Below are 24935 nucleotides of genomic sequence, written 5' to 3' on the forward strand. Positions count from 1 at the left end.
AAGGACCACATCCAGGAGAGTAAACAATTAAGTCCAAAAGAGCAGCCCACCTGCACCGTGTGTCTTTGAAAGGACATTTTCTCTCAACAGGGCTCACTGGAAACAATCCAGTGATCGCCACCTTCACCAAAATGGGGGGGGGGGGGGGGGGGAGGGGGGAATGGGATAGCATGAATGCTACCTGAAAAATGTATTTTACAACAAAAGTGATACTGACATTGCCATACAGCCAGGAAAACCTCAAAAAAAACAAAACAAACAAAAAAACCCCAAAGGCTCTACCAACTACAGGAACCTACATGCATCGGTCTTCCATAGACCCAAACCTGCACAGATCAATGGGGAAACTGAGATGTTTCTCAACATGACAGCAAGGGTGAGAAAATCCAACCTTCCACTTCCTGGTTACCTTATACCAATTAGTAAACCTTTTTTTTCTTTTTTTTTTTAGTTAATGCTTGCAGATTTATACAGCACAGGACACACAGGCAAAAAGCTTGTCAAGCTACCAGAAAAGATATTTTGGATGAGCAATGGTCGTTTTTAGCAATGCAGGTGGTTTCTCAGACAACCAGTGGTTCTCAAACAGCAATTTTGACACCCTCCTTTCCCCACCCTAGGGACATCTGGCAATGTATAGAGACATTTACAGTTGTCACACCTGGAGGAATTGTGGGGGTGGGAGGAGTGCTGTTAAATATCCTACAATGCACAGGACAGCCCCCTCCCACCCACCACAGAGAATTAACAAGCTCAAAATGTCAACCGTGCAGAGGCTGAAAACTTTTAGTCTAGATCGAAGCTGGAATCCTGCTCCATTACATTAGAATTCATGTTATTATACAGCAAGTGACCTGACAAATTGTTGCTTAAAAAAATAAAAACGCTTTCCAGCATTCAATTGTTCACTGTCCCTTCATCGCCATGAAATACCCTGTCAAAACTCACAAAACAAGCATCTGCTTCCCAGAGCTGACTAGTATTTTAAAATAAAACAATGGGGAAAAAGTTCACATTTCATCAAACAATTTTAAAAAACTACACTGGGGGGGAAAAAAAGGCAAAAAAAAAAAAAAAAAGGTACAACAGCTACACTGGAAACTTCCAGATACTGGTGTTTTTGCGCCTCTCAGGTGGTTCTGTAAAGGTTTCGGTGTTGACAGAAGGAGAGACATGCACTTGCTCTTACCCAAACAATGTGGACAGGCTGGGAGCGAGACAAGTAAAACAAACACCAAACCCTGAGTTAATGATAATGAAAACCCACAAAGAATAAAGTCACCTCATCCATGTCAAACAACAGCCACGCACTCAGAATTTTAATTCCCATTTTACCTAGTGCAGCCTGGGTCAATTATGTTACTATAATGAAATTGACTTTGCTGTTTACATTCCCAGCTTTAATGTAATGCTGTAGTGGTTTCTACAGTTTTCTTTCTGAAACAGCTGTAGCACATGCTTTATCGCCACAGAGCTGCCTGTACAACTGGAAAGGACACCCAGAAAGAAAAAGAAGGCTAACGCCCACCTTAACCTCACCAGATTGCTAAGCTCTTTATCACCGACTACAGAATCAACTTGAATTTTTGAAAGTTAACCCGCTTTATAACCTTAGGGAAAACCACGTCACAAGATCACAAACTGAACCCAACCAGAACTAAGACCATGGCCCAAAATAGCATCTCTAATGCTAAAAGCGTGACAGTAAGTGGCATTTATGGTGTTTGGTATTTAAACACTTTTAAAGGGAAAAAAAAATGTGAAAAGTAGCATTTGTCGACAGTTCTCTCCAAATCATTCTTCCTCGATTTCTATTTCCCTGTTCTTTAAAACACTCAGTTCTTATCTTGGGAGACTGCAGAAAAAGAAAATTGGCATGCTACAGTAAGCAAGCAGGGAGAGTGGGAAAGAGCTGTATGGGAGCAGAAGCATCAAGGACACTACTGTAGGAGTCACCTGAAAACCTCCCGTTATGTGAATGGCCTCTCTCATGAAGAGGGGCAAGGGTGATAAACAGGCAGAAACTGCTTACTGGGGCCAAGAATTCTCAAGCCACTTGAACACAGTTTAAAACACACACACACACACACACCACCACCACCACCACCAACAACAACAACACCACCACCACCACCACCACCACCACCACCACCACCACCAACAACAACAACAACAACAACAAAACCCAATCCACTTCAAGGCCTCATCTCAATGCAGGAGCGCACAGAAAATGATGCAGGCAAAATGGACAGCCTATATGAAGGCAGGCACCAGGATGAAGGGCGAAATTTCTAAAGAGGATCTGAACTCATCTTTATTTTTTCTGCATTTCAGAGAATCCACAAAAGCCAACTCATCCTGCATCATCACCGACTTCCTCGTTCGTCCCACCTGCCCTAGATGACGGTTACAGTGGTGACAATACTCAGAGAGCACTAGGACTGAAAGGCCTGAATTAGAGTAAGTTTTAAAACACCATGTTTATTTAGGTAGATCCACTTCTTTTTTTTAATATTTATTTATTTAGTTTTGAGAGAGAGACAGAGAGAGGAAAAAAAACAAGTTGGGGAGAGGCAGAGAGGAGAGACAGAAGCCCAAGAGGCTCTGTGCTGCGTGGAGCCTAACATGGGGCTTGAACTCATAAATCACTGGTGAGATCATGACCTGAGGAGAGATCAAGAGTCAGATGCTCAACCGACTGAGCCACCCAAGCACCCCTAGGTAGATCCACTTCTAAAACCATGTTAAGTTTTGATGAAAAGATGTTCAATGTCAGTAGCCATCAGGGAAATGCAAATCTAAATCACAAACAAGATACCATGTTACACCCACTGGAAGGGCTAGCATCAAAAAGATGGACAAGAACAAATGTTGGAGAAAATGTCGAAAAACTGGAATTCCCATCCACTACTTTAAGAAACAATCTGGCGATTGCTCAAAAAGTTAAACAGAGTAACCACATAACTCGGCGATTACACTTGTAGGCTTAGACTCACAAGAGAAGAAAATGTGTCCACACAGCATGTACACAACATTCACTGTGTTTTATTCGTAACAGCCAAAAGGTGGAAACAACCTAAATGTCCATCAACTGATGACTGGATTAATACATGTGATATATTGGTACAATGGAATATTATTCACGAGTAAAAAGGGTTACAGTACATGCTACATGAATAAACCTTGAAAACTTCATGCGAAGTGCAAGAACCCAGACACAAAAGGCCACATGTTATAGGATTCCTTTTCCATGAAATGTTCGGAACAGGCAAACCCATAGAGACAGAAAGATCGGTGGTTGCAGGGACTGGGGGGTGGGAGGCATGGGGAGTAACTGCTAATGGACATGCGGTTTCTTTTTGAAGTGATAAAAATGTTCTAGAATTAGCAGTGATGGCTGCACAACTTTGTGAATATACTAAAACCCACTGATTTGTATGCTTTAGAAGAGCGAATGTTATGGTATGTAAATTATACATCAACTTTAAAAAAACACCAAAATCTAACTCTTAACCTTAACCACTCGCCTTAACCACTCGGCTTAATGCCTTAACCACTCGGCTACCTCGTCTGCTCAAAATTCGAACTCTTAACATGGGGTGCTCTACTTTCTACTCTGAAAAGAGAGAAAACATGATGATGTCTTCTTCCAAGGAATCAAGTACAGATCACATGAATAGATGCGGGTAAATGAAAAAGTAAACAATGCCTCAACAAGTTTTCTAATAACTAAAAAGCACACAGACTATTCGGAAGAACCCAGACTTTGAAGCCAAGCCCTGCATTTGGCAGACATACCTACATCAACTCTCAGTAAAAATCTAACCTGAACCAAAGAAGTGGGATACATGTAACAGACTTTGCAATATTGCTCCTTCTCCTTGGAAAATTAATAAACGGGCTGGACCACTAGAATTTAGGTGGAGGGTATATCACTAAATGTAAGTTAGCAGAGCTAGAAGATCCACGCTTGTAGCCACTTCATTTTCTCCTCTTGGTAGCAGGCTATGCATTATTCTCCTAGGGCAAATTTGCTTTATAAAGAAACTTACAGCTGGGTTATTGATGGGCTTTCCAGGGATTAACTGCACACTCATAAGAATAAGAGGCTAACCTCATCCTCTTAAACTTCACACACTACAATCCTATAGATAGCTGACAGCTACAGCCTGAGGAGAAAAATAATCCAACATTTTGCTAATCCTTAAACCAATCACCTCATGCAACAATGGGGAGCCTGTAGGTCTACAACTCAATCTCTTAAGGACAGGAAGTCTACTACAGACACATCAGGAGTTTGTATTCATAGCCATCCCCTACACAAACATAGATAGTCAGACATCACAAAAGCCCCCAGACTTCTTTCGTTTCATACTGAGTTGTTTCAAAATATAGAGAATTATAAGTTTGCCTATGAAGCAGGAATATACACATCTGACCAGTAACTGCAGCTTCAAAGGCCTTGGCAGAAGTTCTATTCATGGAAAATTAAGTCAGACAAGATCCAAATAAACAAGAAAGGAAAAACAAGGTGGCCTACATTAACCCTAAATGTTCGGAGTTCCTGAAGTTCACAGGCATTGCTACGGGAAATTGCTCAAATGTTCTTACATCCAACACGTCAGCACTCGGGCAGCTATCAAATATCAGGCATTCTGTGGTATGGGAAGGGCAACCCCGCCCCGGTCATCTGGTCACCCCTTCTCTCTCTCTTTCCAATTCCATCACAATGATCTGTGCAATCCCTCAGTGCCAGCGAAAGCCTTGTTTCCCTTCCTCTTAAGGAAGCCAACGGGGTCTTATCCTCACTTTTGCTTCTCAATTTTCTCTCCATCTGTTCCCCAAATTTAACTTTTTCCTCTGTTTTGAACCTTAATTTTGCTCATCTAAAGTCAAATAGCCAACATTTCTTCACTGCTGCCTCCTTATTAAAAGTCATTCATGCACGACAACGGAATGGCAGGAGCAGAGCGTCTGGATGGGTCTAATCTCAAATACCGACACCCCATGTAACCACTAGAAAAGACAAAAGGGGAGGTGACCCGCTACTTGCAGCCATCACCCCTCATGGGCACTTAGCCAAATGGACTCACAGATCTGCTGCAGGTACTTAGAGACAAGGCAGACAGAACTGCAGTTCAAGGAGTCAGGACACCATACTGGGTAAAGGCTGCCAGTCAAGGTCTTATCCCCACAAAAGCCATGCAAGGTAGAAGGTATTATCCATCTATAGATGGTGACACTGAAGAAGGTTAACTGACTGTACAGGGTCATAAGGCTACAGAGTGGTAGCACCAAGCGTCCTACTTAAGTCCATTTGATCCTAGACCTATGCTCTGTCCAAGGTAACACAAGGCAAATGCTCTTAGAAAGATGAGCACAGAACACCATGAAGTTGGGCAGCCAGTACTCGGATGGAAGCGGACATACAATCATGCAGGGTTTGTTTTGTTTTGTTTTGTTTTAAATTACACTTGGCCAATCATTTTTTATTTTTCAATCAAAAAGCAACTGGGGCACCTGGGTGGCTCATCAAAAAGCAACCAGGCGCCTGGCTGGCTCAGTTGGTGAAGCGTCTGACACTTGATTTCAGTTCAGGTCATGATCTCATGGCTGTGAGATGGAGCCCCGAGTCATGCTCCATGCTGTGTGTGGAGCCTGCTTTAGATTTTCTCTTCCTCTCTCAAAAAAACAAAAACAACAACAAAAAACAAACAAAAACCATCTTTCTTTGGGAGTAGAGAAACACTGGCTGAGAAGAAGTACAAGGGAACTTCCTGGGGTGAAAGAGAAAACTTGCACTGCGAAAGTAGTGTGGGGTACAGGGTATGTGCACACACCAAAGTGATCTATATGTGTAAGATAGGTGCAATTCACGAGCACCAGGGTGGCTCAGTCAGTTAAGCATCCAACTCTTGATTTTGCCTCAGGTCATGATCTCATGGTCCCTAAATGTGAGACCCAAGTCAGGCTCTGCACTGAGAGCAGGGAGCCTGCTTGAGATTCTCCCCATCTCCCTCTCTCTCTGCCCCTCCTGCTCTCTCTCTCTAAGATAAATAAATAAACCTTAAAAAAAAAAACAAAAAAAAAAGATTGGTGTGGGTCACCTGGGTGGCTCTGTCAGTTGAGCATCCAACTTTGGCTCAGATCATGATCTCACAGTTCATGAGTTTGAGCCCCGCATCGGGCTTGCTGCTGTTAGCACAGAGCCCACTTGGGATCCTGTGTCCCTGGTTCTCTCTGCCCCTCACTGACTCACTCTCTCTCAAAAAATAAATAAACACTTTTTTTAATTAAAAAAAAAAAAGATTGGTGCAATTTAGAACAATATAAAATATACCTCAATTTTTTAAAAAGCCCATATGTACAAATATATATGCATCTACGTGATCTATATTAATTACATGTGACATAAACCCATTAAAAGATAACACTAATTATCTGGAAATTAATCTCAATGAAAATCAATTATTATTATAGCAAGTAGAAGAAAAGTTCTTAGTGCCAAACTCCACAAATAATATAAGGAAAGGTGATCTTGAAGAGTCCTTGAATCATTTTCCCTGCCTTCAGGAAGACGTTAACTATTCCCAAAACTGTTGTCATCTAAAAACCTATCTTGTTTTGAGCATTTTTAACAGAATTCTAAATTGGAAAAAGAAAAAAAATCTTCTAAAATTTTTTTTTAATGTTTATTTATTTTTGAGAGAGACAGAGACAGAATGTGAGTGGGTTAGAAGGAGAGAGAGAGGGAGACACCGAATGTGAAGTAGGCTCCAGGCCCTGAGCTGTCAGCACAGAGCCCGATGTGGGGCCCGCACTCACAAGCTGTGAGATCATGACCTGAGCTGAAGTCGGACGCTCAACCGACTGAGCCACCCATGTGCCCCAAAGAAAAAAAATCTTTTGAGGAAGACTGCTTACATCATGGAGACTGTCCTGATGTAAAAAATAAATAAATTTAATTGATTAAATAAAAAAAAAAAGTCAAGGCCTCCAGTAAGTTTCCCTTCCCACCTGTTTTCTAAAGCACAAGTGAGCTGTGTCAAACCAAATAAACACTGTGCCCATTAAGATCTCTGCATTATTAAATACTTTCTATTGCTACAAGAACGTAACTTGTTTAATAGCAAAAGAGCTTATAAAAAGCAAAATTCAGGAATCAGGGTTGCAATTATTCCACCAATTATCAAATACGCTATCAGTGAAACTGTTGAAAAAAAAAGTATGGCCAAACTATTTCAATAGTTTCTCCAAATATCAAGTATCAAAGAGACTTATCTTTCTTAAATACCAGTAATCTGTAAGTTAAAGGCACGTGCTATCTGTAGTGGAAAAGATTTAAAATTCAGTGTTTTTTGTCAGGTACGAGAACTAAGTTTGCTACGCTGCTGAGAAATGGGCATCATTAATTCACTCAAGGACACAAAAAATTGAACCTCTCTCGTCCTCCTCCAAGACCGTCCAGAGTCCCAGGACACAAGTTGAGCCTACCTTAGAAGCTTGGTGTCCTTGAGAAGATTTCACTTTTTCCAGGTTTGCTAAAGAGAAATGTCTTTAGCCCTGCCAAGCAAGCAGTAAGCCCCCTTGATTGTACCTTAAAGGGAATGAGAATGTTTCGGCTCATTTGCATTTTAAAGGCTACTCTTTCATGATCTTTCACACTTGTAATAGATGTCTAAACCGTTAAATTACTATTTCTTTTCTTAGCCTGAAAGTCGATGCAGACGAAGAGCGTGGCCTCTCCCATTGTTCTTCATCCTGAGTCGTTCCTGAACAATACTGACAGCTGCTATCAAACCGGGCTGCATTTACTCTGTGCGCAGCTGCTGCTTGTAGGAACAGACAGCCTCCCGGAGCCTCCTCCCCTCTGGGGAGACAGGTTGACACACTGCATGTTCAATGAAGGGGTGCAAAGGTCCACTGAATTGTCAACCCAATTTTATGCTACTTCAATTTTCCGGGACGCGCACAATTCCTTTCAAGCAAAAATCAAGCATATGCCAGAGCATGAAACTTACGGTTGCAGGATAATTATTGATCACTACGAACTTTAAAAGAGCCTTCTGACATAAATTAATATACTGAGCCAAAAATTACAATTATAAAAAACTGCACATGCTGGAGACATGCAATTGGCATTAAGTCTTGTGCTAGGCCCAATTCACTGATTTGAGTTATTGTTGCTAGCTATCAGAGCTAATCTGCCTTTATAATCTCAACAACATGTTTCCTGGATGAAAGCCATTCATAAAATTAGCGATTCATCTGCCCTTCTAGAGCAACCTGCTATTTTTATTTTCTGATTCAATTCAAAGTGGGTATTACCTATAAACATCTGGTTAATACAATTTCCTCCTTTCTAATGTGTAGGACTGGGCATTGCCTTTGAGAATTTGTAGGTACGAGGATGATATGTAAAAATTGAGAGACTATCAGAAAACAAACATGTTCCACAAAGTTTAACTGGGTACTTGAGAACTGCTTTGCATATGTTTTTCTTTAATCAAAACAGGCTTTTCCATCCTCATTCATTTGGGTTAAAAAATTTCTGTGCTCAAGCTACAAGTACAATTTGCTATTAGTCTTTGCTAATCAAACACGGTACATGCAAAAGTACCAGCGAATATTTGATTTGATCTCTGAAATAAAGCAATTCATTACACAAGAAAAGGGTACAGAAGGCAGCCGACAAACGCAGATGTAATTGTGTTTTTTGTTGAAATGTGATTAGAGAGCCCACTAAGTAACAGTCAAAAATGTGATCTAAAGGGGGAGAAAGGCAGAGCCTGGGTCTGGGGGAAAGAGGAGGAGGGGAGAATTGTTTATGCAGAGCTAAGCTGTCAAGTGTAATAAAGCAGCTTGAATAAAATTTAAGCTGAAAATCCACTGAAGCTCCCCATTTCGGGGAGGAAAAAGCTATTAAAAGGAAATGAAGGTCACCCTCCCAGTTTATTTCACCTAATTGACTGCCAATAGCTTACCACAGGCAACCCGACTGCAGATCCGCAATTGAGAAACTGATGAAAGGAGAGTTTTCAAGCTGAGGCTCATTCTTTAATCCTCCTTGGCTCTTATGTTTTTTCTCCATCTCCAGTTGGGATGTAATTTTAAACCCTGATGGATTAACTGGTTCCATTGTCTGTGGCCGTCATTGGACTATGGCACTCTTAATCCGTACAGCAGCATGTCTAATTATCATTACAAAGTGTCTGAGGGAACTATAAAGACCAGCAGGGCATCTTCTCACAAGCAATTAACATAAATTGATAAATGAGTGATTTGAATCCGCTCAAGGCAGTCACATATGAATAAAATCAGAAAGGATGGTCCCTTGTTTCAGCTACTTCTCTGGCTTAGTCTGGAAGGGCAGCAAACATGAGAACCGTCCAGGGTCATGCAGTGGCGGGGGAAGGGCTCATGCAGGGGATGGACCGCATGGTTCACTGGGCTCATTAATGCAGAGCAAATGACCTGTGATTGACAAGCAGTCGCCAGCATGGAGTGCTAACTGAACTCAAGGCAGGAGAGCAGAAACCTGGTGAAAGGCTAGAGAGCACTGGGGCAGACAATTATCACTTCTTCAACGGCAAGAGAGCGCTCTTTTCATTGGGGTGCCACTTAAAAATTCATGAAGGAGGCACAAGAAAGGGAAAGAGCAGTTACATTGGGTCTAATACCCTAGATGACCAAAGAAGGGATAATTCTGAGACCTGTCTTGACCTCTCTGTGATCCAAAGGTATAAAAAAAGGTATAAAAAAAGCCAGAAGTAAGGGAAGTATATACAACTCTAACCTGAAGCTCTGATTTAACTAATAGAGCAAGGGTGATTTAAGTGTCAGAGGATACACGGCACTTATGTTCCCATTGAAAAGTAGGTATTTCTTCCCCTCCTCAACATGTTGCTATCACCTTCCTTATGCTCCTCTGTATTTCCCCTACACACCTTGCCATACCTAAGCCCCCCTCCCCCACACTTATCAAACAGGCCAATGTTAAACCACATAACACTATACAGATAGGTAGACAGATTAAGCCATCAAATTAATAAGAAATGAAAGCTGGTTATACACACTGTAGGAGGTAGACCTGGAAGGCCACGTACCCCGATGATGGCATTCAACTCTGCCATGGTCACCTGTTTGGCACGCTCGACGGCCTGGGCCACCTGTTGTTGATGCTTCGAAAACAAAGAGAAGAAAAAGTGTTAGCAAAGAACTTCACTGTACCTTCCAACAACAACAAAAACACAAAGGCACATGCAATGCAGATCAAGGAGAATATGGATTCAAATGTGAAGGTTCTCAAGCACTTACTGCTATTTCACAGAACACAAGTACACAGCAGGAAAAGGAAAACAGAGAAGGGCACTTCGCTATTTCTAACCAACACTAGTCCCCGCTTAACTTCAGATGGGAATTTGGGGCTTGGAATGATAGAAAAGTCAAAAAGGACATCCAAACTGATAACCCGAAGCCTTAGAAAATCAATAGTATGGGATTCGGAAGATCACCCTGGCCTGCAAAAGGGGTTTGTTTTAAGTTTGAACAGATAAAGTTTACAGCTAGTTTAAAACCCCCATTTCTATACTGAAAATTTAAACGTGAAATCTTCGATTACTTCTCTGGCCAACAAATCTCAACCCACCAGCAGTTTTTGGGAACTCTGGGAATTCCTCTCCTTCTTTAGCCTTTAGATTTTTCATCCTCCTGAGGGGAAAACGAAGGACCCCCCTCAACAATTAGTTCACACACTGGAAACCTCCCAACTCCACCCACAAATAAAAACAAAGCCACATCTTTGTTCTGGGAAGCATGAGACTTTAGCAGAAACCAGGATTACTCAAGTCTAACAACATGATGCCAAAGGTTAACAAATCGAACTTGTAACATCAAGTAGATGTTTTAGGCAGGAAAAGGCAGAGGGGTGCTATCCAGCAAGGAGCAGCAGATACCAACATGAACAGACACCCAGTATTCTAGCTGCGGGCCCAAAAAGCTTTTACAGCTTTTCGGTCTCAAGACACATGCATCCTGTACACACTTAAAACAGTGTAGCATTTATCGGCATGTATCCGAAAGTAAACTTGAAGAGTATGAACATCCATCCGCTTCCTCCGTGGACAGCGTGGACAGCGTGAAGTCAACCTGACTTGAGGTAAAAGGACCGACCAATGAGATACCTGCTTTCATGGTCAAGTCAACCCTGATGGAACTATTCTGAAAACGCAGCAAAGGAAAAGCTCTCTAGAGGAAGGACACTTGAATCAGCAGCAGCTACCAGGCTTATATACTACTCGTCAAAGAAAAGAAAAGCTGTTCTGTTTGATCGTCATTTTGCAGTCTTCCACAGGAAAAAAAAAATTAATTTGGGGTTGAGCTATTGTCACCACTTTTACAGTGTGCCCTCAGATCTGTGAGATGGAATAGCAGGGGGTTTACACACTTCAGCTGTAACAGATGTTCTTCACACTTGTTCCTTGTGATAAAATTAACATCTTAAAACTAGCTAATTTGCAAACAGAGAAGCAACATAATTGCACTTTAACAGCTGAACAGTTTTACTTACTTCCTGAGACAGAAATGGAATGACTTGTGCACAAATTGTATTCAATCTCTTGGCGATTTCAGTCTATAAAGACAAAGCCAGATAAATGTTTAGTATACTTCATAATCAGTTCAGAAAGATAAAACTTCATGCCCAACACTTGAGCCCTCCACTACCTCACTCTCAAGGGCATAAAACTGGCTTTTCCCAGCCTGTGCTAATATTTATCTGGAGATAAACAGCAGATATTAATCCCACTTGCAAAGTAAGACATAACCACACGCTTTATTGGTCACTTAAAGAAAAGATAATGGGTAGTTTAATTGAGTTGGGAAATCTGCATGGTTTAAGGCTGTATGATCCTTTAACCTGGTGATTGCCAAGCCCCTTGTACGCTTATTCAATTATGGTGTACCACCACACATTTACACTGTTACAGCAAGTTTATTCCTACTGGTGTCAGAGGCCAGCGGGGCAGGGGCACGGTCAAACACCATCTAGCTTTCAAGACAAAGTCGAGAGCGAGAGAGAAGAAAGGAGCCCACAGACCTTCTTCCTGCTTGTCCCCACTCTTTTTTTGTTTTTTTAATGTTTACTTATTTTTGAGAGAGAGAGACAGAACACAAGCAAGAGAGGAGCAGAGAGAGAGGGAGACACAGAATCTGAAGCAGGCTTCAGGCTCTGAGCTGTCACCACAAAGCCCGACGTGGGGCTCAAACTCATGAACTGTGAGATTGTGACCTGAGCCGAGGTCAGATGCTCAACCCACTGAGCCACCCAGGTGCCCCCTTGCTTGTCCCACCTGTTATACAACTCATATTCGACTTCAACATTAGTAGCCTTCACTGAGTCTCGCTGTCTCAAACAAGCCAAGAAAAACATTGCTGAAACAGAACCCAAGTCCAACATGAGGGTCATATTGAGATGTTCTAGGTATTTGTCAAGTTTGCCCACAATTCAGCATCAAATACAAACACCTCCCTGACAGAGCCCAAGGGTCAGCTGAACATAACAAAATGTGTCCTGAGTGTCTGTGGCACAGACTATTGTAAAGAAAGCGGAAGTCCCTGCCTCGAGTCCAAATCCACAGCAGTCCCTCTGCTCTAAGGAACAAACTGGCCAAGAGAAGAAATAAAGGTGCTCTGCTTCCAGCCTAGGGGAGAATCTACCTGCCCACCCCACCTCCAACATCCTCCAGCATTGCAAAGCAGCTATGCTTTCTTCGAACTCTGAAGAACCAGTTCCGCTTGGAAAAAAAAAAAAAAGTCATCTTAAAAGAGTCCCAGCGTTGACCTTATTTATTTCATCATTTTCTGTCAATGCTTACTAATGCCACCTCTATTACCGAATTAGGCAATGAAAAGGAACATGAGGAGAAGAAAATTATGAAGTGCACAGACCATGCCCTTGAGAAAGCGAGAATGGAATAAGTAAGATGAAGTAGAAAACTCGGGAACTGTGTAATCAAGTACATTAAAAAGAGCTGCCTTTGTCCTCCAAGATGATTCCAGTTAAATGAGCAACAAGGCCTTTGGTTTTATGGGATGGGACTTAGGCCAACCCAACCATTCTCCCTGACCACCAATGAGATAGGGTTACATACAGACCTTGCCTTGGAAGAAAGGGGGAAATGACTAGCACAGAGAGCAAACCCGTGACCTTGCTTTAACCAGCGGGGCAAATAGATCTATGCAAAAAGGCTGAAGCTGTACCAGGTGCAAAAACAGAACTGGGTGAGCCCCACCCAGCTCGTTTGATCACAGCCACACACTCAAGCTAACTCAAGGTCATGGTTCTCCTCGAAAGTATGGGCGGGCTTCCCTTTCTTTCACAACAGGGTTCTGCACTATATGTTTGGGTACGTGTGAAGGAGTAGGGATGCCCTTTGTGGACTTGTAGGTCGTCAGCTTCCACTCCATACATTCCAACAGTATTCTGTATTTTCCCCTTCTCAAAATTTCTCCTAAGATTTTCCACTTTTAGAGATGATATATGCTCACTTTGAGCATACACAGGCACACACACAGCTGTATATACAGAAATAAAAAAGAAAGTTAAAATAACCTTAAGTCTATCATCCATGATTGGTTAACATTTTGGTGATTCTGGAAAGCATCATTCCAGACTTTCATTATATATGTGCACACAAGCCCAGAGGGGAAACAGCTACTTCTACACAAAGAGGTCCCATTATAAACACTGCTTTTCCATAATATGTTATGTCTAGGAAAAAGAAACGTATATGGGTACCTTTCCACTCAATGAATACACATATGACGGGCGCCTGGGGGGCTCAGCCAGTTGAGCATCTGACTCCTGATTTCGGCTCAGGTCATGATCTCACGGTTTGTGTTGGACTCTTCGCTGACAGTTCAGGGGGTGGGGTGGGGGAGTCCTGCTTGGGATTCTCTCTCCCTCTCTCTCTGCCCCTCCCCTGCTTGTATGTGCTCGCTGACACTCTCTCTCTCAAAATAAATAAATGAACTTAAAAAAAAAAAAAAAAAAAGAACACCATCCACTATACAAGCATGCTAGTGTTTAAGCACTCCTGGTATCTGTAGATATTCATACTTCACTTAATTTTCCGTAATTACAAACTCTGTGTGGAATAAAAAGGCATCGCTAGAAGTGAAACTGCTAGGTCAAAGTGTATACATATTTTACATTGTAATGCATGCTGATAAAGTACCCAGCAGAGAAGGTAACAATTTACAGTATCATTGGTCTATGAGGGGGCTTGTTCTCCTACCCAATGTCAATATTGGGTTTTGTTGACCTTTTTAAAATCTTTATCCACCTAGTAGATTTTAAAAAATGACCTTATTTTTATTTGCATTAGATTCTCCCTTAAGTTAAACATCTTTTCATATTATTTATTGATCCACATTATATGTCCTTTTCTCTATTTTTCCTTTGGTGTTTCTTCATCGCTTTTTGTAATACTCCTTTCCATATGACAAATATTGACCCTTTCCCATAGTTTTTCCAGCTTGCCACTTGTCTTTCAACCTTGCTTACTATGGATTTTTTTGCCGTAACTTTAAATTTTTATGTGGTCACAATAAAGAATTTTTTCCTGTGTTCCTGGCTTTCATGCCAGGGTTAGAACACCCCAAAATTATAGAAGCCATTCTTAATTTTCTTCTAGGGCTGTTAATGGAATTTATTTTGTTTAAGAAGATGTAATTTGTAATAATAATTATATGTGTTATTACATAAAATGGCTTTAAGGGAGAACTAAACTTAATTGCCAGGGGACAGTTAAGACTCTGAATGGAATGAACTCACGAACCTCTAATAATATCAAAGTTACTAAACACAAAAGGAGAAAAGTACATATTAAAGCAGAGACAATATAAATTAGGGGAGAGTAGGTAAGAACAAAAACAGAAGAAGGTTAAAGATCAAAGCTCAAACCAATGAAGAAACATCAAAAGCCGTACCATCTGCCCCAGGAATTCGCAATAAATGATCTGGAGAAAGAATGGAAATAAGAAAAACAGAGGAGGTTCTTATCCCAGCTGTCCCCTCCTCTGCCAGGTCTCAAAGCCCTCATCTTAAACTATCCTCGGACATGTGAGCTGGATTTTGAGCCACGAAGCTGAATTCAGATCTCACCTCTGACTTATCGACATTCCTCCAGCTGCCCTGGTTCTCCACAAAGAAAGTACCTACCCTCCCGAGGATGCCACTTGCTTCCCTGATAGCATGCTCTGGGCGTTCTAAAATACCACCCCCCCCCAACCCAGGACGGTTTCATAAACATTCTTCCCAGCCCTTAAATAAAACAGTGTGGATGATAGCATAAAAACTGACAATAATTCTTCAGTATTACCTCTTGCCTGAATGCAAGGATATTCTGATAAGACCTTTCATTTAGCACAAATTAACAAGGTGCAGTTTTCCACTTGTGCTTCTAATTCCTGACCACAGAGTTTGCAAGCAGGTTAAGCTGGACACGTGACCCTGCTTCAGCAGGGATTGAGAAAGTTCTGTGACTCTTTCAAGACTGCCTTCTACGTCTTCCGAGGGCTGGACAACTCCGGGGGGGGGGGGGGGGGGGGGGCGTTGAAGGGGGGAAACCTGAAGGCTAACCATATTTTCCACCTAGAAATCCCTCTCCTGCCCAAAGCTGAAGATTATATTCAGTCCCTGTTAATAGTCGTAACACTTATAAATAAACTTTCCCTGTGCTTGTATTTCTGACACCACATAAGGCAACAACATTAAGTCAGCGTTCAAGAGCTTTCCCCAAACCAGATTTGCAAGGAAACTTAGTGCCCAGAAGCTTAACCAGCAGGTGAAAGGCTCCAGTATCAAGCCTTACTTCATGAATAGCTGCCACACTGAAGCAGCAAGCAGGAAGCAGGAATCCAAACTGCCTGTCCAGAAAGATCTTCAATTCTCCTTGTCAATGCCAACTCCCCATACTGATTTGCTCATACCAGGGTTGGCTCTCCTAATCCAAAAACTTGGGTTTGCATCTCAGCAAATGAGTAGGAGGTGTCCTCAGGGAAGTCACTTCAACTGCTGAGCCCCAGGTCTCTGCCAACCTACTTTAGTGTTTCATCAGAATCAAGTGAGCAAATATGTCAACTATAGCTACACTACTACAAAGTGCTATGCTCTTGGGGCACCCAGGTGGCTCAGTTGATTAAGCATCTGACTTCGGCTCAGGTCACGATCTCACAGTTTATGAGTTCAAGCCCTGCATAGGGCTCTCTGCTGTCAGCACAGAACCCGCTTCAGAGCCTCTGTCTTTCTGCCCCTCCCCCACTTGCTCTCTGTCTCTCTCAAAATAAACAAACTTGAAGGAAAAAAAAAAAAAAGACAAAGTGTTAATACTCTTACCCCCACTCTTGAAGGCCTGTCTCAAATCCAGTCAGAAGCCGCCCCATAACACCAAAAACACTTGTCTAGGCCCTTCAAGATCTTCCACAGCATTTACTGCCATTTACCAAACTAAGCCTCTATGTCAATTTATTTTTTAATTTTTTTTTTTAAATTTATTCATTTTTGAGAGACAGAGCATGAGTGGCAGAGGGCCAGAGAGACAGGGGAAACACAGAACCTGGAGCAGGCCCCAGGCTCTGAGCTGTCAGCAGAGCCTCATGCAGGGCTCGAACTCACAAGCCATGAAATCATGACCTGAGCAGAAAGGTGGAAGTTTAATCGATTGAGCCACCCAGGCACCCCAAGCCTCTGTTTAAAATCACATTTACAGGGGCGCCTGGGTGGCGCAGTCGGTTAAGCGTCCGACTTCAGCCAGGTCACGATCTCGCGGTCCGGGAGTTCGAGCCCCGCGTCAGGCTCTGGGCTGATGGCTCAGAGCCTGGAGCCTGTTTCCGATTCTGTGTCTCCCTCTCTCTCTGCCCCTCCCCCGTTCATGCTCTGTCTCTCTCTGTCCCAAAAAATAAATAAACGTTGAAAAAAAAAATTTTTTAAAATAAATAAATAAAATAAAATCACATTTACATAAAGCTTCTGCACAGTTTCCTACCAGTTTCTTACTTTTTCTGGCATTGAAGTCTTCTCCATGAAGATGGGAAGCATGAGAACAAGACATCCACTGAACAGGGACACAGCTCCTCGCCATACCTGCCCCACCAACACTGACCACACGGTATACATTCAACACACTTTGAAAGGAATGTTTCACTAAAACTAAAATGGAATCTCCACACACCCTAAACTCAATGACCAAGATGCAACCAGATAAGATGTGTCTAAACAGTGTTTGAATAAGGCTTTGTTCACATGAAGAAATCATATGTAAGCAAGGAGAAGATCCATGTACATGTATTTTTTGACTGAGTTAAATATGGTCAAATACCTCCAAGGCCAGCTATGAACCAAACCCTGGAGTATTTTTGCGGGGCTTTTGAACTGAACACATATTCTTCCAGGCATCTGAACTTAAAAGTTGTAGGATCTTATGATTCCGAAGAGCGCGGCTCTCCAGTTTTTCATACTCCTTATACCTTCCATCTACTTACTAGCCTGAAGAGTCCACTCCCCAACGTCTGCCCATTTCTCCACTACACAGAGTAATACAGAATGAGTGTTGTCTGAAGCACAAAACAGGGCGAAGACTGCTTAAGAATAATTGTCCATGGGTCTCCAAGCAATCCAATGAATGGCACCTTGCCCAAAGTCTGCTTAGGGAGGGGAAACTCCACCACCATTAAATTGCAAATTGAAGGATCATAAAAAATGCTGCTTGTGCTGAGGGCTGGCAAACTGATCTTTTGGTTTCCTTGAACCAAGCGGGAAGCCAAGAGAAAAACACAGTAAAGTGTTGGTAAGAAGTGTCTGGCAACAGATAAACGGGCAAGAACATAAAAACAAAGCATACAAAAAAAGAAATAAATAATCTCTAAATCCCTTATGACTGGAAGTTTCTGAGTCTGTGAATTGACAACCTGAAATACAGAAAAAAAAAAAAAACACAAAAAACAGTTCAATCTCACTGACAACCAAGGTGGGTCATTCTGCACCAGTTAAGTTAGTTTATTAAAAAAAAAAGAATTAATAAAACCCAACAATGATGAGTCCTCTGGGAAGCCAGAACAATCAAACATTACTGATGACAGAGTAAATTGGTATAGTCGTCTTGGAAAGAACTCGGCAATGTGTTTCAAGAGCATGAAATTATTCAAACCCTTTGGTAAAGCTTCCCACAGCTAAGAATTTATCCTAAGGAAATAGTTCAGATGAAAAGCATTCCATGCATGAAGCTGTTCACTGCGGCACTCGCTTCAAAGCAAAAGAGAAAAAGCCAGGTAAAGATATAAGAGCAGTTCAACACATCACAACCATCTGCAGAGTTTTTGAAAAACCTAACATTTGCCCTCCTGATATATCAGTTGTCTAATACTAGGAGAATGTTTAAATATACTACATCAACCCAAAGGCATGGCTAGCAACCATTAAAGTCATTTTTATGGATAATGATGCTTAAATGGCCAACACATTTACTAGGTGAAGCAGGAGGGGAAGAACAAAGATGTGGTGTTAGGCTGCCTATTTAAAAAAAAAAAAAAAAACGCATGTGGCCAAGCACTGTAATTTGATACCCAAAATAAAAACAGTAATTATGCTGGGGTGGCAGGGTTATCTGTAACTTTTTTTCCCCCTCCAGTGGCCTTGGGAACACCACCCTTGATTTACTGTTTAAGTGTATGATTACATGGGGAAGGGAGAAAAGAATGATCAGACCCACTCACTACTCCTGTGACTGACAAGTGGCACTGACTTAAACCCTGAAACCCTTTGGGTGTGCCCAGCCTCTTACAACCCTCTTATCACACATGGAAAAACCAATGTCTAAAGGTAATGATTGGCCCAGGATCATAAAGCAAGATTAGAAACCACTTTCTCTGCCTAGTCCTTTCTCTAAGAAGTAGAAGTGGGAAATAGGGACACACTCAAAACCGGAAACAAAGCTGATGAACTCAGCCTTGTTTGCTAAGCAATACAGCCAAACAGGACCACAGCAGCTCAAAGCCAAGAGCATGTTATTCCTCAGCCAACAATGGTACCACAACAAGTGGCCCCAGTCTGTCACTGATACGGCAGAAGTGCTCTGCAAGGCAGAGCACGGATTTCATAAGGGACCTCCGTTAATAAATTGCAAATAAAGAGTAGCCGCCCCACTCTCTGCATTTTCATCCTCCCCTTCACAGGCAGAGAGAATCAGTGCGTCAGCCCTAACATCAGACAATCTAGCTCCACCGTAAAGCAAACTCCACAAAAACACATCCACGAATACATTTCTATAATCCTAAAGATGACATCTGATATACCTAAGAAAAATTCAAGATGTTTGAATAAAAACTGCGTACCTAAAATGATATATGCAAAACACTGTAAATAATCTTTCAATACTCTGCCCTGTCCTTTACAGGAGGAGAAAGGCTCCTTGCCTGGAGACCTTCTTCAGAAGGTCGGCTATTTATTTAGCAGACCTCCACATGCCATCCCAGCATGATGGCACCTTGCTTCACAGGTACGCTAATGGAAAGATAATTTTATTTTATATTCTAATGAATCAGAGTAGCTTTCTGTTTAAAATATAAGTACGTAGATAAATGACTAACCACATTTTGGGGAAATCCAAATGGAAAGGGTCTGGTGTCTCTTTGAGGTTTTAATGGTTTAACGAGGTTGTCAGTGGTTTTCAAACTTAAGGGTGCAGTGAGATCACATGAAAGCCTTGTTAAAACACAGATGACTGTGTGCCCCCCACCCCCCGCCCCCAGACTGAGTCCAGAGGTCTGCAGCCCAAGCATCTGCATTCCTAACAAGTTCCCAGATGATCTGCAGCTATTGGACCAGGAACCCACGCTGAAAACATGGTCCACCAGGACAGTGGCTGCAGCGACAACTGCTTAGTGCACAAACAGGGTCGACCCTCTCACACCTGTCAATTTGTACAGGTTCCCAGAGAGAAGGGGCTGAAAGGTTAGCAAAACCTGTCTGGGGTCAGAAACAAGCAGGTAGGGAGGTCAGGCCCATCTCTCCCCCAAGGCCTTGCCACAAGCCACGGAGCCCTTCTCCACTCAATTTTACCAAATTAGAGCAAGGCAGGAACACAACCGGGGGGGGGGGGGGGGGGGGGTGTAGGAGCACATTTGCCTACTGTGGGAAACCTCAAACAATATTCATTTAAATGATTCCATCCCTGGCAATGTAGTCTCGCCCCTGCTTAAACCCTATGATTAAAACAAAACAAAGAGTACCAGATGACAGAAACCCTTTAGTGGCTCAATTAATCAGAACAGAAGTCACCAATTACTGGCAGATAATAACTTTTATGTCCTACCTCCCCCTCATTTGGCAGCGCCTACCGTGTTCTAAACCTGAGCCCTTTCCAACTGGGCGCATACTCCATCCTCCCCCCTCCCCATCTTTCACACTCCCGGCTCCTCTGAAAACAAGGAGGGGTTAAAAGGAAGGGGAGAGGGAAAAAAAACCCCTGCTGAAGGCTGCTGGGGCTGAGATAGCAACACTAATTGCTCCCATTCTCTGGCTCCTCGTGAGGCAGATTGTAGGGGCCTGCATCTCCGGAGAAAGCTCTCAGCAGAGCAACTCAAGTGCCCTTAATTGTTTATGTTCTTAATGCAGAGCCTCTTGAATGCATTCATTTTTAATAGCAGGCTTGAGTGTGGGGCCCATCAAAGAATGACAAAGCAACTCTATTCATTGGTTCTCTGTCCTGCAATGATGGTCTTTTGATTTATTTGCAAATGACAAGCCTGGCAGGCCCCACTTGAGGGCTGCCCTCATTTTTTTTTTTTTTTTGTAAGAATTCAGTTGCATTTTCCAAGATGAAGTTGAGTCTGCAACACTGTGTATTTGTGTAAAAATGTTCCCCCTTCAGTTCCTTCTAATTAATGACTTAAATGTTTTGACCCAACTGTTGCCAAGCAGAGCATTTGGGCTTTAATTTGTCATTTTGGTAAAGATGCATCCTTGACAAAAGCATCGCAGCTGTTTCAGGGCTCAAACAGCACATTTCCATTATTCAGAAACCCTTGTTACGGAGTTCAGCAAGTGCTGCTCACATGAAATAGTACGGACTTGTCCCGTGATGGAAAAAGACAGCTTTTGGTGGCCCTTAAAGGAAAATGCACTGCTATGCCACAGAAGGTTTTCAAGATACATTCCGTGGGGTGAATCACAGAACACGACCATGAAGTCACCACCTATTGTTCTCGCTCTGGAAAGAGAACAAGCCTCTCCTGGAACACACCCAGAGCAAGCCCACACCTTTCACCCTCTTCACGGGTCTTAGTCATTAGGGAACTCATGAGAAATTAGATAATATCATACAATAGCAGGGTTAGTGGGAGGAAAAGCAGACTACATCATCCTGGCACGAAGGCTAAAATTACAATTACGAAAATAAAACATGCCTATGTAAAGACAAAGACTGCACACTGCACAGGAATATGCAAAAATCCAGTTACCTCTGAAAATGGGGTTTAGGAGGCTGTTCTTTTTCAAAAATTGTTAACATTATTTTCCTCCCAAAAGAATGTAGTAACACCTACCTTTTAGAACTGTGTAACCTGTCTTTGGTTGGTACTGACTTCCAACCGTCTACAATCACCATCTCCACGTCTTCCGTCACGACAAAGCAAACAACCAGTGCACATTAACTGTATAAAGCCCTAGCCATCATTATTAGCTTTACCATTAACCATTGCCTCGTTTCCCACATCTTGTTTGGAGATCACTGAATAAATAGTTGGGCACTGAGTATTTCCCTAAACAGGTTGGAATCTTTAGCCAATCCAGATAGTGGGAAAGGAAATTCCAGCCCAGGGGTTCCCAAACTTTAAAAAGCATGCTGCAGATGAATGACCCACACACATGCATGACGGCTGCTATTCTTCTTCCAAAGCAACTTCTTAGGGAAAGAAAGCAGCTACCCTACCGGGAGGCCTAGCCCATCAGTGCCATGTGGCATGGCAGCAGAATGGCCACAAGTTAGATACAGGTTTGTGATGGTGAGCACCCAGGCAAAGCCTTCAGAGCCCCAAATTCAGTCTCAACTGGGAAGTCCCACCCCTGGGCTTTATTCCTCACAGGCTGAGCTACTGGAAAGGTGGTCCTTTGGGAAGGAAGACAAGGTTCCTGGCCTTTCCCAGTTGGAACCTGGGATTCTCTTTCCAATCCACAATCGAAGAAGCCCACAAAGCTCCAGAATGCAGCAAGTATGGGGGGCAGGGGGAGCCATCACAGGCTGGGAGCCACTGAGGTAGAAAAAGAACCTGCGCACAGTGAAATCAACAGTCAAGAAACAAATTATTTTCTTGAAAAGCATCTTAGATCATGATTAAAATGAAATGTGGGATGCTGGTGAAAATTTCCAACGCATACTCCTTTTGCAAAAGTTTTTAAATATTCAGAAGAGGGTAAGTACAAGGATTCTAGATGACAGACTTCACTAGTGTATTAAAGATTCACAGAGTATTTACTCAGCAATGCAAGTGGAGGCAAACAGGAATATCATTTTAAATATAAATTAAATTACTAAAAAAAAAAAAAACAAAAAAAAAACAAAAAAAACCCTGACCATAGCATCACAATGCCATCTGTGGAAAAATCTAAGCAACAAAAAAATTACCAACTCTTCAAAACAACAATCAAGCCACTTTGGGGGTAGGGGTGCTGCATGAGAGATATTTTATTCAGGGTTACATGGATTGACCAAAAATATATACAATTAAAAGCATGTCAAAGAAAACCCCGGAGTCCCCTTAAACTGAGTTGTCACGCCAACTTGTAATTTGAAAATGAACCAGCATTATGATGTCACTGTGTTGTCTAAGCTATACTGAGGAAGCATTACATAGAAGGGGGAACAATCAGGGCCATGAATGTGAAAACAAGTTATAAGCCACAGGCCACCAGAAGTCACTACTCCTGTAACTCACCAGTTCTTTTACAAATGGACAAATCAATTTATATGCTTATGTGTGTTTTTAGAAAGCATCCCAGATACCCTTTCATTCATTATGTGGGTTTGGGACATGTCAATTCTTGTTTCCCAGAGCAGCAGAAACCAAACTGAACCCTGTATTCTGTTACACTGGTTCCCACCAGGCTGGGCTGCCTCAATAATGCTGAGCTCCTTCTGGAAGAACAGAATAGACTTCCTGCCATTTGGACTGTGAAACAGTAATCCACCAGGGAATAAAGGTCAATGTTGCACTTTTGGTCATTACTGAATCATTTGAGATGATCTGTGGTGAGGATGAGAGGAAAATCGAAGGCTGAGAGAACACTGCAAATGGCCTGACCTCAGACCAATTTTCATCTCCATCTGTCTAATAGACATGTGGATAAAAGGCCCTCCCCTCCCTCCTTCTGGGCCACTCGGCTGTTTCCAAATCCGCAGCACAAGCCAGGAACCAGTTAAACAATACATTAATGAGGGGAAATAACCTCCTAAGCCCCAGACCGACGCTTACTCAGGTTTTAGGCCATCGGCTAAAGTTTGGAACGCAATTTTCCAGTCTGCACGCGGCACTGCAAAGTAGAAATTTTAACGAATACGGAGAATCCTCTGCAGTGCAGGGGCATGTGCCAAAATCTCCTTGTTTGTACATGCAAATATATGCATACTTACACCTCCACCCCCACCAAAAGACATCCACACGATTTCTATTACATCTGCGAGCACACACACACAAAGAGGGAACAGCAGTAGTTCCAGAAACTGCATGCTGCTATGAAATAAATCTTTTTTTTCCAAGTGTCCAATTAATGCTGCTTAATCATTATTAAGGCATTTCAATCCTTAAATACAAAATATTTCTGGGAACGCAGACCCTAATTATCATTTAGGCCATGGAATAAACATTAATATCCTGACTTTATACTAATACCCACCCCTCCCACCCCCTCCCCGCTTCACTGGTTTGGTGGAGCTCCTTTTTTAAGGTAACGTTGCACCATATATAAGTTTAGGCCCCCACAGTATATCAATGTCAAACAACATCGTGTCAAGCTAAGATTCAATTCAGGTAAGTGCCACTGCCAAATTTTCTTGTTCCCAGACGGGCTTTAAGATTATTTTATTGCTTAAAATTTAATTTGTTCCAACTCGTGTCTCCATGACAACGTTGGCTAACCCTGCAAATCATTTGGGTAATTGGATATCTTATCTTTCTATTGCTCTCAAATCGAATGATTCTGCTAGAATTGTAACAGCCAATCAAATTTACAGTCCTCCTGAGTAATAGACTTGGAAAAGTAGCCACATTCATCTCCTCTTTACAGCCATATTAACCAGTATGCGACAAACAGTAGAATCTGGTCTTCAAACTATACTCCAAATTATAAATGGTGTCAATACCAATATTCTCACAGTGCAAAGTCTACTCAAAAGCTCCTTCTCTTTTATACTGTTTTAATTTGAGAAGCAACAATTGGGATTCATTCCACACAAACCCTGAGCAATTTCAGTACTTGGAAGGAAACTGACAAGAGTAATTCCACAAGCTAATCAGAAAAAATAAAAATAAAAATCACAGCTTTTTGGAGGTATCTGACCTTGTGATAAAATAATAACCAAAACAATGGCTACACAAGATTCTATCAGTGCACTGACATTGATCTGTCTGGGCTCTTTAGGTGGGTTAGCCATATTTGATGCATTAGTCAAGAATAAGAGTGAATACAGAATTCAACAACTAGCTCAAAAATCTCTGTACCCTTAGAGAAAGCCAAACATGTAGTCAAAATGTGACACCTTTCTGTACTTCAGTTAATGTACAAATATTACAGCATCTTGGGTAAGTCTATTATGGAATACAGATTTCTTAGGAGATTCAAAAGTCAACAATTCCCCTCTTGAGTTAGTGGTATGCTTCTG

The 24935-nt window shown here is 42.1% G+C and overlaps 1 protein-coding gene across 6 annotated transcripts in view; it reads right to left on the reverse strand.

Moving 5' to 3' along the window:
* The window catches only part of TLE1 (TLE family member 1, transcriptional corepressor), a 90490-nt gene that overhangs the window by 49507 nt on the left and 16048 nt on the right, over positions 1–24935 (reverse strand). For 3 of the 6 annotated variants that reach the window (XM_086685067.1, XM_086685066.1, XM_086685070.1), the window contains 2 exons: positions 11570–11632; positions 10077–10181 (listed from right to left, as the gene is read on the reverse strand). The exons of 1 other annotated variant lie outside the window; for it this stretch is intronic. In XM_086685067.1, coding sequence (XP_086541193.1) covers positions 10077–10181; positions 11570–11632 — 168 coding nt within the window. The remainder of the gene's footprint in view (positions 1–10076; positions 10182–11569; positions 11633–24935) is intronic. 2 more of the 6 variants (XM_086685069.1, XM_086685068.1) reach the window with 1 other exon arrangement.

This window comes from Puma concolor, chromosome D4, assembly GCF_028749965.1.
Source record: "Puma concolor isolate L17-30 chromosome D4, mPumCon1.1.hap2, whole genome shotgun sequence".
NCBI lineage: Eukaryota > Metazoa > Chordata > Mammalia > Carnivora > Felidae > Puma > Puma concolor.